General features: G+C 39.1%; 3 protein-coding genes across 4 annotated transcripts; 2 read left to right on the top strand and 1 right to left on the bottom strand.

Moving 5' to 3' along the window:
- Positions 1 to 1,710: 1,710 nt before the first annotated feature.
- LOC108146513 (titin) lies at positions 1,711 to 6,235 on the top strand. Its single transcript, XM_017272549.1, has 3 exons — positions 1,711 to 2,027; positions 3,221 to 3,538; positions 3,601 to 6,235. The coding sequence occupies exons 1-3, from the start codon at positions 1,956 to 1,958 to the stop codon at positions 5,977 to 5,979; spliced, it is 2,769 nt and encodes a 922-aa protein (XP_017128038.1). The 5' UTR covers positions 1,711 to 1,955; the 3' UTR covers positions 5,980 to 6,235.
- A 632-nt stretch (positions 6,236 to 6,867) lies between these two features.
- On the bottom strand, positions 6,868 to 11,335 carry LOC108146439. Of its 2 annotated transcripts, none has more exons than XM_017272443.2 (3): positions 11,269 to 11,335; positions 8,503 to 8,671; positions 6,868 to 7,580 (listed from the first exon to the last, which is right to left on the bottom strand). In XM_017272443.2, exons 2-3 carry the CDS (start codon positions 8,575 to 8,577, stop codon positions 7,053 to 7,055), a joined length of 603 nt encoding a protein of 200 aa, XP_017127932.1. In that variant the 5' UTR covers positions 8,578 to 8,671; positions 11,269 to 11,335; the 3' UTR covers positions 6,868 to 7,052. The 2 variants fall into 2 exon arrangements, with proteins under 2 accessions (XP_017127932.1, XP_017127933.1); XM_017272444.2 differs by lacking the exon at positions 11,269 to 11,335 and adding an exon at positions 8,777 to 9,613.
- Positions 11,336 to 12,082: 747 nt separating this feature from the next.
- Positions 12,083 to 13,794, top strand: LOC108145601 (transmembrane protein 209-like). Its single transcript, XM_017271135.2, has 2 exons — positions 12,083 to 12,490; positions 12,555 to 13,794. The coding sequence occupies exons 1-2, from the start codon at positions 12,160 to 12,162 to the stop codon at positions 13,733 to 13,735; spliced, it is 1,512 nt and encodes a 503-aa protein (XP_017126624.1). The 5' UTR covers positions 12,083 to 12,159; the 3' UTR covers positions 13,736 to 13,794.
- The last annotated feature ends 626 nt before the right edge of the window (positions 13,795 to 14,420 follow it).

Genomic DNA, 14,420 nt, shown 5'->3' with positions numbered 1-14,420 from the left:
CTTTCAGAGCCCATGTGTTCACCTAGGTTCATTATTATGCCAGGAGCTTACAAGATGAACAACATCAGATAGTCCAAAAAAAGTACCTGTGATCAGCCGCCTTCAACATTTATGAGTAAGTACAGCCATGAAAACTAACTAGCGCCACTGGTAGTTAATACATAATTAAAAAGAAATATCATAATTATTTATATTTCTGTATAGCTATTTCCGATGCCATTGGCCTCTGGGGCTTTCGCTTTTTTGAGCTGCGATGTGGTGTACGTGATTTTGATAGAACCAGAGGGATAGAGAAGTGGAAGGGCGGGCACTAAACACTAAACATGAAATTAGAAATTCATAATTGTCGCGTAATACGGCACCACAAAAAATACGTGGACTTCGATGGCGGCTCGTTCGCATGCGAAATGGTAGCACACCATTCTAAATTGCTAATGCGCCTTAATAGGCTTCGCTTATTTTGGGAGTTTCGGATGGGATTTATTTTTATTTTTCAGTCTCTTCATTTTTTTTATGATTTTTTTTTTTGGGTGTGTGAAAGTCACTGCATGATGATATTTCGTTTGTTGCATAATCCTTCCACGCAGAGTGCCCAGGGCCAAGCCAATGAACCATCGAATTGTTGTTTGCCCATCTCTAGAAGAATCATGCTATACCATCTACCAACATATACCATAAAATTGCAATCTCACGTCGTTGGCGGGGCAATCTTTCGAGTGTAATCTGCTCTGTGGTCTCGTGTCTTTGTCACCCATCTGCCTCCTAATGGGCAAACAATTTCTTGGTAATAAGACTTTGTCACCGAACTAAGTGGGTTCTCTGAGAAATCTTGGCAGCCGGAACTGGAGGAATCTTGAATTTCAATGTAGGTATGGGGTTTAATAAGGTATTTACTTTTAATTTTAAGGGCAATCACTTCAAAAAGATGTATTTTGGATTCCAGCAGAATGAATATTATTCGTTATAATAATAATGAGTTCCTTCTGAAATTCTGGGAAAAAGTATTTTCTTGCGCTATAAATTGTGTTCACAAGAAATTTCGGACTAAGCAAGACCACTTTTAGAAGAAGATTTAAGCATTGATCTTATTAAAAATAAACCGATTTCCCACCATCTACCACCATCTAATTAACAATGGATTAAATATTATATGTTTATTAAAATGTTTCTTACTAAGATTAATGGGGACCATTTTTATTTGTCTAGGAGGAATCACGGTAAGATAGATGTTTATGTTTTACTACTTTTAAAGCCAAAATATGCCAGAAGTATTTGTGCCCTGGCAGGTAATATTATGGAATTTAATATTTTTAAATCTCGCACTTATACTGTATCAAATCTTTAGAAGATCATGGTCATGACCATCCTCTTTTCCACAGCTCTTTTTCGTTGTCAGCTAACTCTTCAACTCTAGTTCCACACAACTTGGATTCCACATACATCGGCACACTTTAAGCGCAAGCGCGCCAGACTTACCGACACCCACACCAACACACAGTGCGTATACGCAATGTCACGTCGGCAGAGAAGAAGAGGGTTCCACTTGGTAATTGTGTGTGTGATTGTAATTGAGTTGTTACTGTACCACAGTAAGTACCCACCTTTCTTCGGTCTTCTTTTCTCTGTGTGTGCGTGACTCTTTGGTTTCTCTGCCTTTTTGCATTCTTAATAAATCAACGCGAAGAATATATAAATTGGGCGTCGCGGTGGACGGTCGCAGTTAGTATTTTCCAGCCAACGGTGCCTCACAGGTGTGCAAAGAGTCCGCAGTGCGAGTGCAAGCTTTGGTTTTACTTGAACCCCATAAATAAGCCTGGATATCGAATTGGATTAAACAGAACCCACACTAACTTCGTAAAAATCAAACCAAAAAGAAAAAGTCCCTGGATTATCGAATGTTTATAGTGCCCAGTGATATATATAGTGACCATAGCTAATCTAAACTGTTTGTGAAAATGTGGACAACCGTGTGCTTGCTGCTCGTACTGATGGCAACCTGCAGTGCAGGACCACTAAGTAGCCACCAGGTGAGTAATCGGATATATCCAGCAGACAGCTTGACCACCAAAGTCCACTTCCGTTCGCCTTAACGGAAATGGAGAACTGTTAATGAAATGTTTGCCAGCCCGCCGAGCCATACGCTTGAAATTTTAATGGGACACGGCCTGGACTCACTGTTGAGATTTGCATATTTGAATATGCCTCTCTCCTACATCTTTGGCCTGGCTTATTTGGTATGCCAAGCGTTTAGCCTTTTTTAACGGCCAAGACTGAAAGACTTGGTCTAAGGTATTTATAGGCACTCTTGCAGGTGGCTTAATGACAGGTAGAAGCCGGCAAGAATTCGCCAGCGAAATCACTGAAAATGGCTTCCAAGAATGGCCAATACCAGAGTGTTCGATTTGCATTACTCATTACTGGGGGGGACCTTTTCGGGAAAGGTCTCTGACGACTGAAAGTTTTCGCCCCAAACTCATTGAAATGCAGCGGCCAAAATAATAAATTAATAACAAATCCATATGGCTAAAATATTATGTGATAATATTTCGGTGTTCCATTCGAAAGTGACTTCAATTGCAGTGCGGTCCATAAAAGGGCGGCAACAGGTGCGAAGTGCACAGTGGGTTGGGTTTAGGGTCTCCATTTCGATTCGATTCAATTCGATTCGATATAATTTTCACTTGCCAGCGCGTAGACAAAAACTAGAACACAAGTGAAATTTTTCGGGTGCCTAGCCGATCGCAGAGTCACGTGCTGAATTTATGGGATTATCCATGCTAATCACGTACCTCGTTAGCTGAATGGATCGTACAGCTGGCTAATCATACACAGAAAATAAAGTTGGAATACGATGTATTGTTAGGACACCTTTTCGTAGAGTTTTCAGAGAATCCAGATTCCTAAGACATCTTATCAAAATTGTTTGAATATCTATTATCTTTTATAATTTCCATAATATGTATATTATCTTTTGGTTTTTTTTGTTCTTTATTTTTTGAATAATATAACAAATAATTAAATTTTTAATGATGATAACTTAACATTATCAGATTCTAAAGTTTTTGATACAATATATCAGCATTTTAAAAAAGGAAATAAAGTTTTTATAATTGAAACAATCTAAAAATCTCAGAGATGAGTAGATAAGCTAAACTCTTTCTATAGCGGTAAAATTTACCCCAAACATATAAGCTTTTATTATTCCTTCTCTATTCCACAGAAAAGAAAAGCCACTGTGACTCGTGAGGACCCTGTGCCTGCTGAGGTGGAAATGCCGGAGCAGACCGAAACGGAGGCTGAATCAGCTCCGGCGGAGGCTTCTTCCCTGGGAACCCTCACCCTACCCAGCAATGCCACCTCCATTCGGTCGGACATCACGGATAACTTCTCGTGTGCCAACAAGACGTATGGTTACTACGCGGATGTGGAGAACGATTGCCAGATCTTCCATGTTTGCCTGCCGGTTACCTATGCCGATGGCCGGGAAAACACCTTCCGCTGGAGTTTCATCTGCCCCGAGGAGACCATCTTCAGTCAGGTGGGTGTCCACGAATTGATAACATTAGCTATTTGTTAATTAATTGAAACACTTCCTTTCAGGAATCTTTCACATGCATGCGTCGCGAGGACATGACCATCGAGTGCTCAGATAGCTCTAGGTACTACGAACTGAATGGCAACTTTGGTGCTCCTGTGGAGGAGGAGAGCAAGCCCACTCCTATGGAGAGTGAGCAGCCTGAAAAGGAAGAGGTGGAGTCCGAATCCAAGCCAGAACCTGAGGCGGAGCCAGAGGTTCCGGCTGAGGAACCTGAGGTTCAGACCGCCAAGCCCGTGAAGCCAGTCAAGGTGCAGAAACCCAAACCAAACCGCAGGAAGCCTCAACCCCAAAGAAAGGTTCCCGTACCAGTAACAGCTGCTCCTGAAATGGAGGCTGCTCCGGAACAAGTAGCTTTTGCAGAAGTGGAGTCCAAGCCCATTAAGCCACAGCGTTTTACCATTCGACCAAACAAGGAGAGACCCCAGGCGTTTAAACCAGCCATTGCTGCTCCACCCATGCGTAATGAACTCTTCAATGGCCTTCGCAAACGTCCAGCGATATTCAACAAGCCAACTACCATAAAACCGGTGGAGGAAGTGGTGGAAAGTGAACCGGCAGTGACCGAAGCTGTGGTCCAACTCAGCGAGCCCCAACCCACACTCAAACTGCAAACTCTGTTTGCCGAGCCCGAAGTGATTCCTGTGGAAATCCATGAGCCAGAGGTTCAGGCTTCCGAGCCAGCTGTTACTTTTGTTCAGCCGGAGGCTGTAGTTGAAGAAATGGCCCCCACAAAGGTCCAGATTGATAGCAAGATCGAGGATATGAAGCCCATAGAAGCTTTTGAAGAGATTCCAGCTGTTATTGTGGAAAGTTTGGATGAATCAAAGCCTCAGGAAAGCGAGCAGGAAGAAACTAAGATAACTGAAGAGGTTAAGCCAGAAGAAGATACCAAGCCAGTGGAAGATATCAAGCCCGAAGGAGAAATCAAGACAGATGAAGAGATCAAACCAGAGGATGAGATCAAACCAGAAGTAGAAACTAAACTGGAAGAAGAAATCAAACCAGAGGAAGAAATCAAACCAGAGCAAGAAATCAAACTAGAAGAAGAAATCAAACCAGTGGAAGAGATCAAACTAAAAGAGGAAATTAAAGCCGAAGATGATCCCGAAGTTCCAGCCAAGGTAGAGGAAATCCATGAGGTTATGTCCGATCAAATAAAATCAGAACCAACTATTATGGAAACAAGCAATTCCCATGAAGAATCCCTGAGTCTTGAAACTTTAGAAGCAGCCAAGCCAGCAGATGCACCCGAAAGTATGCCAGCCACTCCCGAAATGGAGCAACATAGTCCACTGGTGGAGGAAATCCTAGATAATAACCATGATGGAGAGGCACAGGAATCCCTGGGCGGTTTCAAGCCAGTAGATCCTGTGATGGCCGCCGAGGCCGAACAACTGATTACCGACTTTCTTAATACACTCAAAAAGAACGAAGAGAAACCAGAGACTTACATGGCAGTGGATAATGCGGATGTGTCCATTGAGGAGGCCAAGTTGCCAGAGCCCGAAATTGTGGACAAAAATGCCTCAGTTGAGGAGCAACTGCTGGAGGAAACGGAGGATCAGAAGTCTCAGAAGCCGCAGATGATGCAGGATTCTCCTATTATAAATATTATGCAGGTGCAGCATATGCCCATGGACTATCAGATCCCGGTGAAGGTGATTCCCATGGAAGTTCAGCCTGTTTCCGCAATCTCTGAGGGCTTAGAGGTTGCCAAGGAAAATGATCCTCAGGAAACTGCTGCCGAGGAAATCAAGGAAAGTGCTCCTGAAGAAATCAAGGATTCAGCTCCTGAGGAAGACAAGGAAATACCTAGCGAAAATATTCAGGATATACCTGTGGAGATACTAAAAGAAACTTCTGAGGAAATCAAGGAAACTTCACCTGAAGAAATGAAGGAGTTTGTTCAAGAATCCCAAGATGAGCTGGTGGCCAAACCAGAAGAAACTCAACTAAATGATGACCAGCAAGAGAGTCTAGTCACCGCTTCCTACATGCCCTCGATCAGCATCGATGACATTGTGGAGCTGGTCAAAGAACGCCTGGATCAGACGCCCAAGAAGGATCAGATGGCTCCCATGGAGCTGATCCTTACGCCAGGAGCATCCGAGCCCATGACTCTGGTTCAGAGTAACACGGAGCAAACGGAGCAGGCGGAGCAGGAATCCCAGCCAGAGGAGGAGAGGGAGGAGCTCATTCTGCCGATCTACAAGCGCATCGCCGCCGCTGAACCCGCCATGTCCAAGGTGCAAACGCTGCCGGTAACGGTGAGCAAGGTGGAAACGGAAGCTCAGCCGGAAACTGAATCCCAATCAGAAGTCCGGGAACCCAAAATGGATGCTCGCAAGCGTCGTTTTCTATTCCGTGCCGATGCCAGTTAAAGAGAACAAGTGAGAGAATGATACAGAGGGATCGATAGCAATCCTGGCGAGGATCAGACTCCTCCCACTTAGCCCGAACCGGAACCCCGTTCACCTCCTAGTTCCCCCCAAAACGCTATCCCACTCATTTGCACCTAGGCAAGTTTAATTTAATAATTTTTTGATTTCCTAGTTTTATGGCCATTTCTTAAAGGAAAAACGTGCACGAGAGTTGAAATTTAAGTTTAGAAATTGTTGTTCCAACGAGTTAAAGAAACAAATTACACAAACAAAAAAAATTGCAAAAAATTTTAAAATAAAAAATATTAAAAAATCAAATCGTTAAATTTGTTTGACTTAGGTGGGTAAAATTATTGTGGAAGGTATTTGTCGGCCAGCTTTTCAACTCCATCGTGCAGAGGTTTGAGTGTCCTGTGTCTTGCCAATTCGCATTCAATCTCTGAACGATAGAGATGGTCAGCTTAAAAGCAACATAAGATCAAAATTACATAAACATAAAAACTTGACTAAAATAATTAACAGTTGAGGGAGTTTATTAAAACAAAAAAGTTGACTTGAGAAATTTAAATATTTCATTAAACAAAAAGTTAGGGCAAAATTTTTGAAATATATTAATTTATTTCCCTTTTTTTTATCTTTTTGTACTTTGAAAGCTTATAGTTTCAATCTTAACTATCAATATTATCCCTATTTGTTGCATATATCGAAATTATATGTTGCAAAAGCGACTATTTAAAGCCTCTAATAATTAAATAAACAAATGACTTGAAAGACGAACCTTTAATTAGTGCTCACCTAACAATAAGAAATAATACCCTTAAACAAAGGTTAATAAATAATCATTCTTATAACTGAATCTAAAACCAAATTGCAATCAAAACACAAATATACAATATTCGTAGTTTATTATAGAAAATCGTTTACAAATCGTATTAACACTTAGGCTTTGGGTAATTAGCTGTATGAGGCAACTACCGGGTGAGAGAACTACAATTTACAAATACAGTGAACACTGGACGTTAAGTAACTAAAGACATCACATTGGCATAAGTACAGTACAGTGAATCCCCCGACTACGCCTCAGTTTCCTGTTCCTGTTCGCCGGCCTGGATTTCCTCCGGCGTTCGCAGATCGATGGCGAACTTTTGGCGCGTGGGCGTGATGGTGTCGCTGGGCGTGCCCTCATTACCATCCTCTTCGCCGGACGCCTCCTTGACCCGTCGCGAGTAATCCTGGAAGGCGGCGGCCAGGGCAAAGGTCAACTTGCGCGCCATCGCCCGACTGTCGCAGACGAAGGCATGCACCTCGAAGGGATGCGGACTGGACTCGTCCTTCACCACGATCATGGCAAATACCCTTGTGTAGACCAAATCCTGAACCCCATACGAAATGGTGTCGATCGGATAGCTCCAGTGATTGATGCTCGCCTTGGGCGCAATAATCTCCAGATGCACGCCCGCGGTGGACACTTTCAGGTCGCAGTTGGGCAGCACCTTGTTGGGCGGCAAGTTCTTGGCCACGCCCACCATTAGGTCAACGGGTCTTCGAGTATACTTAATGCCCCACAATCCGCGAGCCACCTCAGAACCAATGTATTTTACCTGTACGGAGAAAATAATATCGTTTAATTTGATTTATAAAATTCTAGCTATGAAATTAACTGTGGTGGGAGTAGTTTAAAGTAATTTTTATTTTAACAAGCGTTCTTTGAAACTTAAAAGTATAGGTTTCCTATTCTACGTGAGTAAAAAGTGATGTTTTCATGGATAGTGTGGCATTATTCATCGGTGGCTTTGGCTTCCGCTGCGCATGCGTTGCCGTTAGAGTCGCTTCATTTGCATCCGACCTGCGACCGGATGTCCACAGCCAAGCCAAAAAGTTGTTGTTGCTGCTGCTCATGTGGTGCCACCGCCACACCCCTCTCTCCCCCGACCGCCCCCAACTGAAGTTCAGCAGGGCGTAACGCGTGCGTGTCTGGCTTTTTTTTTGGCCATGTCTCGTTTGCGGGTGGTAGGCCAGCTCATATGTGTGCTTTTGTTCGGTTTCATATTTTTAAAAATTAAACCATAAAAAACATAAAGTCAAAGTTTAACTTTAAATGTACAAAGTTTTTTTCTTAAGCATTTGAACGCCCTTAAAAAGAAAAACTAAAAAATAAAAAAGGCCTTATAATTTTTACGTCATAGAAAACACATAACATATTTATGAAGACTTCGAATTTTTGATGCTGACAGATGTTCGAAGATTAAGAATTAATAAAGCATTTGCGAGTAAAATTTTTGAAAATGTTAACTTGTTTTGAAAATGTCATTTGAATTTATTTAAGTTCAAATTTGCTTAGCTAGTTTTGTACAAGTCAGCATTAAAATAAAAAAACTACAACGTGTTTTCTATTTATATTTCTCAACCAATTTACTCTCACTGTATTTTTGATCATATAAGAGGTTTATGAGCATTGGAACCTGAACTTGCGCCACTCATTTCACAGCATTTAAATACGCATTTCGCAATGTGGACACTCACCTTGAACGTTATGGGCAAATCCTCCACATTGACCTGACCGTCCAGATCGGTGGTGCTGCTGTTGTTGGAGGCCATCTTTTAGTGGTTCTATATCTTTAGGCCGAATCACTTGGTATTTGGCCAAGGTGCAAACGAAAATCCACCGTTAAACACAATCACCGCAAAACAACTAAAAAAGGGCGCAAAAAATATGAGGTTGAGTAATGCTCTCATTAAACGTATCTCGGGGATACATTATGCAGTGTATTACAGTTCACATCCACCGTTGCATTACCATATCTTTACCGTAATCTCTCGATTTTACACGGTTCACTTTGTGTGCGGTGCGCTTTTTAAACATATATGTGCATAAATATATTCCACTGAATTTCGGTCGACTAATTGTTCTGTGTTTGGGTTTGTTGTTGCTGGCGCCGGCTACCGATTGCTACTGAACCCGCGATCGACGTCAAAAGGTGTCGCAAGTTGTAGGTAACTCCAGGTAGTTCCTCTCCCTCTCGCTCACTCTGCCCCACTCCTCTCGCTCGCACACAAGTGAAAAGAGCACAGGCAAAACAAATGGGCTAAACAAAAGCAGCGCTCAGATAACTATTTTTTCTCTCACGCAGTGTCGCTGTCTAAGCACAGCCAACTGATATTAGAAGCAACAGTCATGCACTGAGAAAAAATGTATAGTAGGAAACTTAAATAATAAATTAAAACCTAACGAAATTGCTTAAGTAATTAACTTTATTTGTTGTGGGGTAAAATATTTCACAGGCAACTCAGATTTGAAGCAACAGTTATGTAGAAAGAGAAATTTATATAAATAAATTTTAAAAAATGTAAAACACTCTCAATTTTTTCCTATTAAAGACTAAAGTCTTAAAGTCGTCTATTAATTCTCTACATTGTAAATAAACCATTAAATACTTCAATGAGTAACTTTATCTGCTATAAGATATAATATTTCAGAAATAATATGTGATAACTATTTTTCAGTGAAACAGTGGAAATTTCTTCCATTTTAAATCTTATCAAAAATTAACCCATAATGTTGCCACGGATAACCTAGTTGGCATATTAAAGGCATATTTGTTGGCATATTTGTTCTTAATAAACCATTATGTTCTTTAATGAGTAACGGTATATGTTGTAAAGTAAAATATTTAAAAAAAACATTATGTGTGAATTTTTTTCAGTGAAAAGGTAGATATTTTTTCATGTATGGTCAAGCATTTTAAATCTAATCAAAAAATAATTATTAGGTAAAACCTGAATGTTGCCACTGATAACCTAGTTGGAAAATTAAAGATTTCACCCAAGCAAAGTATTCAATCAGCAAGTTGTTCAATCACTTTTTCCACACTCACTATTCGCTGCTCACTAGTTATTAGAAATGCATTATTAATATTTCCTCAAGCAGCCCGTTGACCACTTCAAACACTCAAGAAATATAAAAGCATTATGCCGGATATATATACAATGGCTATGGTGCAATAGTTGCATGTCTGCCAATTAATGACCAACAAAAGAAAACCGAATTAAAACCAAAACTAAAACGGAATGAAATGAGTTCATTGCAATGGATTTTACCTGTGTGACGTCAATTTGGTCGTAGCGGGGGGAATTACCTGTGCAGCACACTATTTTTTATGTTTTTTTGTTCAACTCTGACTACTATTTTAATGCCAATGACCCAAGCGGATAACAAGTGACAATGGCCACTAGTACAAACAAAACAAGTGACTATTTGCGTTCTCTACTGCTTTTTTTAACGCTATTCACAAGTTCCCTGATCCAGATTTTCATGTAGATCACGTTCATGGCTTTTGGATTTCATATTACCAATTCTAAAGGCCACCGTTTAAGCGATTAAAGCGTTTGCAAAGCTGTTTTCCTTTTAGAGCGATTATCTATAATATATATTTTAAAGTTCCGCTCACTTTTTCACTCTCCATATCTTGGTTTACTTTTGGTTTATCGAATAAATTGCAGTCACAAAACAAAAGCCCAATTGTTTCCGATTTTTATTTTATTTTCCTATATGTAATTTCAACACTTTATTGCATTGCAATATGTATATCTTACTATTTCTAATAAAAGAAATGAGTTTATTAAAAATATTAAAAATGCTATGATTTAATTTGAAAAGACCAATACATTATTAAAATGTGATATAAGTTTTAGGTTTTGAATAGTTTTTACATGTAGAGCGGTTCAGCAAGAGTTTACGCCTATAAAAAGTACAAAATTATAACATCACCAACCATAACAATCACAATATCAGACACAGATACAGTAGCACTCGCAGTCCAATTTAGATAATTTTCCACTGGACATTTCAGTTTAAACGGTGCCAAAGCCGGAAGCTGCTCATATGAGCATATCTCCTCTGCTCATATGTATATATGTACCTTTCTATATCATAATTTGTTTACGGGCACCGATGATTACTGTCATTTGTCAAACACATAGAATTGCGCATGTGGAGCTTGCACTAAATCGCTGCTTTTCAAAATGAGTAATTCTCCAAGTTTAGCTTCTTTTATTTACACTTAATTTTTTTATGGTCAACACTACCAAGTTCCAATTGCCTGTTATCACATAACGAAACATTTGCCCATTCCTCTAATCTTATCACTCACGCACACGAGAGAAACTAGCTCAGTTAAAAGGTAAAGGTTTTATTTTGTTTTTAACTCAAAATGCGTCGAATGTCTTTAGTGAAAATGTATTAAATTGTAATTCCGGATTGATTGTTAGGGTAAATCACATTGCATTTACCGATCTTGATGTAGCTTTTTTTTTGAGCACCTGTTTCCTCAGCCGGTTAATATGCGACTAACGAAAACCCCAGTGATCGTGATCAGTGATGCCATATTGACCATTTTTTTTCTGGCTTTTCAAGTAGTAACCAAGTCTTAAATAAATTGAATTATACTTTGATATCCTCTACATGTTTATTTAATTTTTATAAAAATTTCAACATTTTGATATAAACAGTTTTAAATATTATTCGGCTTTTATCCACTTTTTGTCTAACATTAATCGCTAACATTACATCGCTAGTTTAATGCTTTTTTTGTTAGCCAGTACATAAACCAAATGTTAGCGTAAACTTAAAAAGCTTGGTGTTAAATATTTAAAACCAAACATTTTATTTAATATTATTAATAATAATCCCATTACTTTGGCAAGACAACATTTATCAAAATTTTGTATATCTTTTTCTTTTTTTCTATACTGATGTAAGGCAAAATATTCATTGAAGGCATAACAGTAAACCATTGTTGGAAAATATGCGTTGAAATGTCCGCTTCGATGTGTAACTTGCTTGTAACTGGCATACGAGTCGTATGAGTAATTTTTTGAAAACCTTAAAGAAATTTAAGAGCACATCATTTTCGTTTGAACAAATTTATTGCCCAACAACATATATTTGTTTAAGCTGTACACTGTTATTATAGACCAGCTTAATTACATCTGCTTTTCTCAAAACTAAAAAAAAACTTGAAATAATTTAGTTTTAATCTCTACTTTCTCTATTTTAATAAGTCCATAATTTGATTCGAAGTTCGATTATACACATTTCACCAGGCAAATTTTGTCATCTAATCAAAACAAAATATATACGTAATATTATTTTGAGTATTTATATTTTTTTTCTGGCAAATAATGAATTGCACCAGGAGCAACTACTTGCCGCTCAGAAAAAATGCTGTAGTTCAGCGCAGTCTCGATTTGCGCCTTCGTGGTGCTCAAGCCAAAACCAATTTTAAAATATGTTTCTTTTACTTAGTGATTCTGTCGATTCTCCTCTTGGACATTTGGCAGCTGCATTACTCATGCAACAGGACATACTGGAGGTTCCAAGCGGAGTGCATCATTTGCATCATTATTGCTCTGAATGCACTTGCCTGTTTCGGCAAATATTTGTGGCTAATATGTGGCGGTTACCAAGTGGTTGGGACGGAAAACCAAAAGTGCCTGCTGGATGGCAAGAATGGTTTGTTTTTCTTGGGAGTGTAGCCACTTATCCTTTAAATCTAAACATATTTCTTTTATTTTAGAGAACAGTTTTGGAACAGTTTTTGTTCGACCGGTGATGAAAGCTAAGTGTTACAAAATGTGTAATGATATAAATGACGACATGCCCATTGTCCAGTGGCATTCCTCCTTCATCAACTCCTGTAGGCGGAAAAAGAACGATTGTTTATTGTCGTTAAAGAAGGATTGGCGAAAGAACACCTGCAAGTCACCGTATGAGGAGGTTTGCCGGGAAGATTTTATAACCGATATCCGAAAATTACCTGCTTTAATAAGACGGGCAAAGCGGGAACGCAACATGTCGGACGACTCGGAAAAGCTATATATCCAGAGCCAATTACTTTGGAACTACAGAAAATATGCGACGTCTAAAAAAAACACCACCTACGATTTTACTCCACTACCAGAAAAGAATTTTGGTGGTTGCGATTCGGAATTCGCAGAGCCTATCGCCCCAAACAAACTATTGCAGTGTGTGGCCAACCTGAGATTTTGGATTTCCACTACTATTCTGCAGCGTTTGGTCAACGAGATCGAATATGTAGATGAGGTGTTCCAACAGTGTGGCCTAAACGACCTTAAAATAGGGGCAATGAGTCAGAAGAGGCTGCGTTTAATAGCCGAGAACCAGGAGTTTGTGAAATCCCATGTTCCCATGTTCCCCATGCTGTTGGCCTTTTTGGACGGCTTCAGTAATCAGGAGTACCTGGTGCAGCGCATCAAGGAGCTATCGAAGGGCACCTATATAGAAGACTATCGCTGGAATTCGGGCAGGGCAAGCTATGGTCAGGAGTGGCAGGGAAACCTGCCCACAGATGCAGCCATAGTTTTCCATTTATTTTGCGTTTATTTGGACAGCCAGTTGATGCCATTGCCGCAAGGCGCTGGACAGCGCCCTTTCTTCTCTCGATATGTGATTATTCGGGATGAGAAACCCGACAAGGACATCGTGTCCTGTGTGAAAAACAAGGCAAACTGCGCTATCTTGGCCACCGACAGTCAACAGCCCAATCCCAAGTTCAACCTTATCAGCAAATTCAAACTGCAAGATTGCCTATACGACTCGAACAACCTGTTTTATGTAATTATCCAATTTTTGACCTACATGCAAAACGAGCAAGGATCCGTCTTGGAATCTGTCAACCTGGGCAAAAGCGGCATCAACATCATGGACGTCATCGAAAATAATTTCCAAGTGGAATAACTGTTTAATATATCTGTTTAAAATTTTTATTTTTAAATTTCTTATTCGTTACTATTATTTAAAGAAAATAAGTATCGTTGTGCTCTTTAATGGCTATAAATGGTTTTTACAAAAAGCAAACTTTCAATTTTCTTTCTTCGATGTTTCTATATATTTCAAATGGCATCATTTTATTCTTTGGCACGCCCAAAGATACAAAATTTAAAAGAAATGTATATTTTAGATATTTTTTAAATAAGAAAATTTAACTCTTTAATAAAGGGGATATACTTTTTAAGTAAATTGAATACTTAAAAAAAACTTACTCTTGAAAACTTTATTTTTCTCCTTTTATTAATATAAATCTAATCAAAATAATAGTTTACTTAGTTATACTTATTATCAATGTGCTCGTTTTTTCAAAAACTTACATTAACACTTACCAAAGTTTCTATAGTAGCCTGTGTTTGTTAGGAAAGTAGGGTTTCCACTTTTTTTCCAATTTTTGAAAAAAGAATTCGCTGAACTATTTCTCTAATGACTTAACACATAAAAATGAATAAACATTTCACTGATGTCACTTACCACCAACGAATTAATATTGAACGATTTCCTTTATTTTGAAGGAATAAAAATAATTTGTTTAGTTTCACTTTTCAATATTTTGTTAAACTCTTCTATCACTTCAAAATAAAAAACAAATAAA

The sequence above is a fragment of the Drosophila elegans genome, unplaced genomic scaffold (assembly GCF_018152505.1).
Source record: "Drosophila elegans isolate 14027-0461.03 unplaced genomic scaffold, ASM1815250v1 contig_208, whole genome shotgun sequence".
Classification (NCBI taxonomy): Eukaryota; Metazoa; Arthropoda; class Insecta; order Diptera; family Drosophilidae; genus Drosophila; species Drosophila elegans.
The sequence above is the reverse complement of the archived record's forward strand: the minus strand, read 5'-3'. Positions and strand labels throughout refer to the sequence as shown.

Bases quoted from the DNA above. Each gene is read 5' to 3' on its own strand.
- LOC108146513 (XM_017272549.1), top strand. From the start codon at position 1,956: ATGTGGACAACCGTGTGCTTGCTGCTCGTACTGATGGCAACCTGCAGT. The intron at 2,028-3,220 runs GTGAGTAATCGG...TCTATTCCACAG, and splicing joins GACCACTAAGTAGCCACCAG to AAAAGAAAAGCCACTGTGAC. The intron at 3,539-3,600 runs GTGGGTGTCCAC...ACTTCCTTTCAG, and splicing joins AGGAGACCATCTTCAGTCAG to GAATCTTTCACATGCATGCG.
- LOC108146439 (XM_017272443.2), bottom strand. From the start codon at position 8,577: ATGGCCTCCAACAACAGCAGCACCACCGATCTGGACGGTCAGGTCAAT. The intron at 7,581-8,502 runs GTGAGTGTCCAC...TTCTCCGTACAG, and splicing joins ATTTGCCCATAACGTTCAAG to GTAAAATACATTGGTTCTGA.
- LOC108145601 (XM_017271135.2), top strand. From the start codon at position 12,160: ATGAATTGCACCAGGAGCAACTACTTGCCGCTCAGAAAAAATGCTGTA. The intron at 12,491-12,554 runs GTTTGTTTTTCT...CTTTTATTTTAG, and splicing joins CCTGCTGGATGGCAAGAATG to AGAACAGTTTTGGAACAGTT.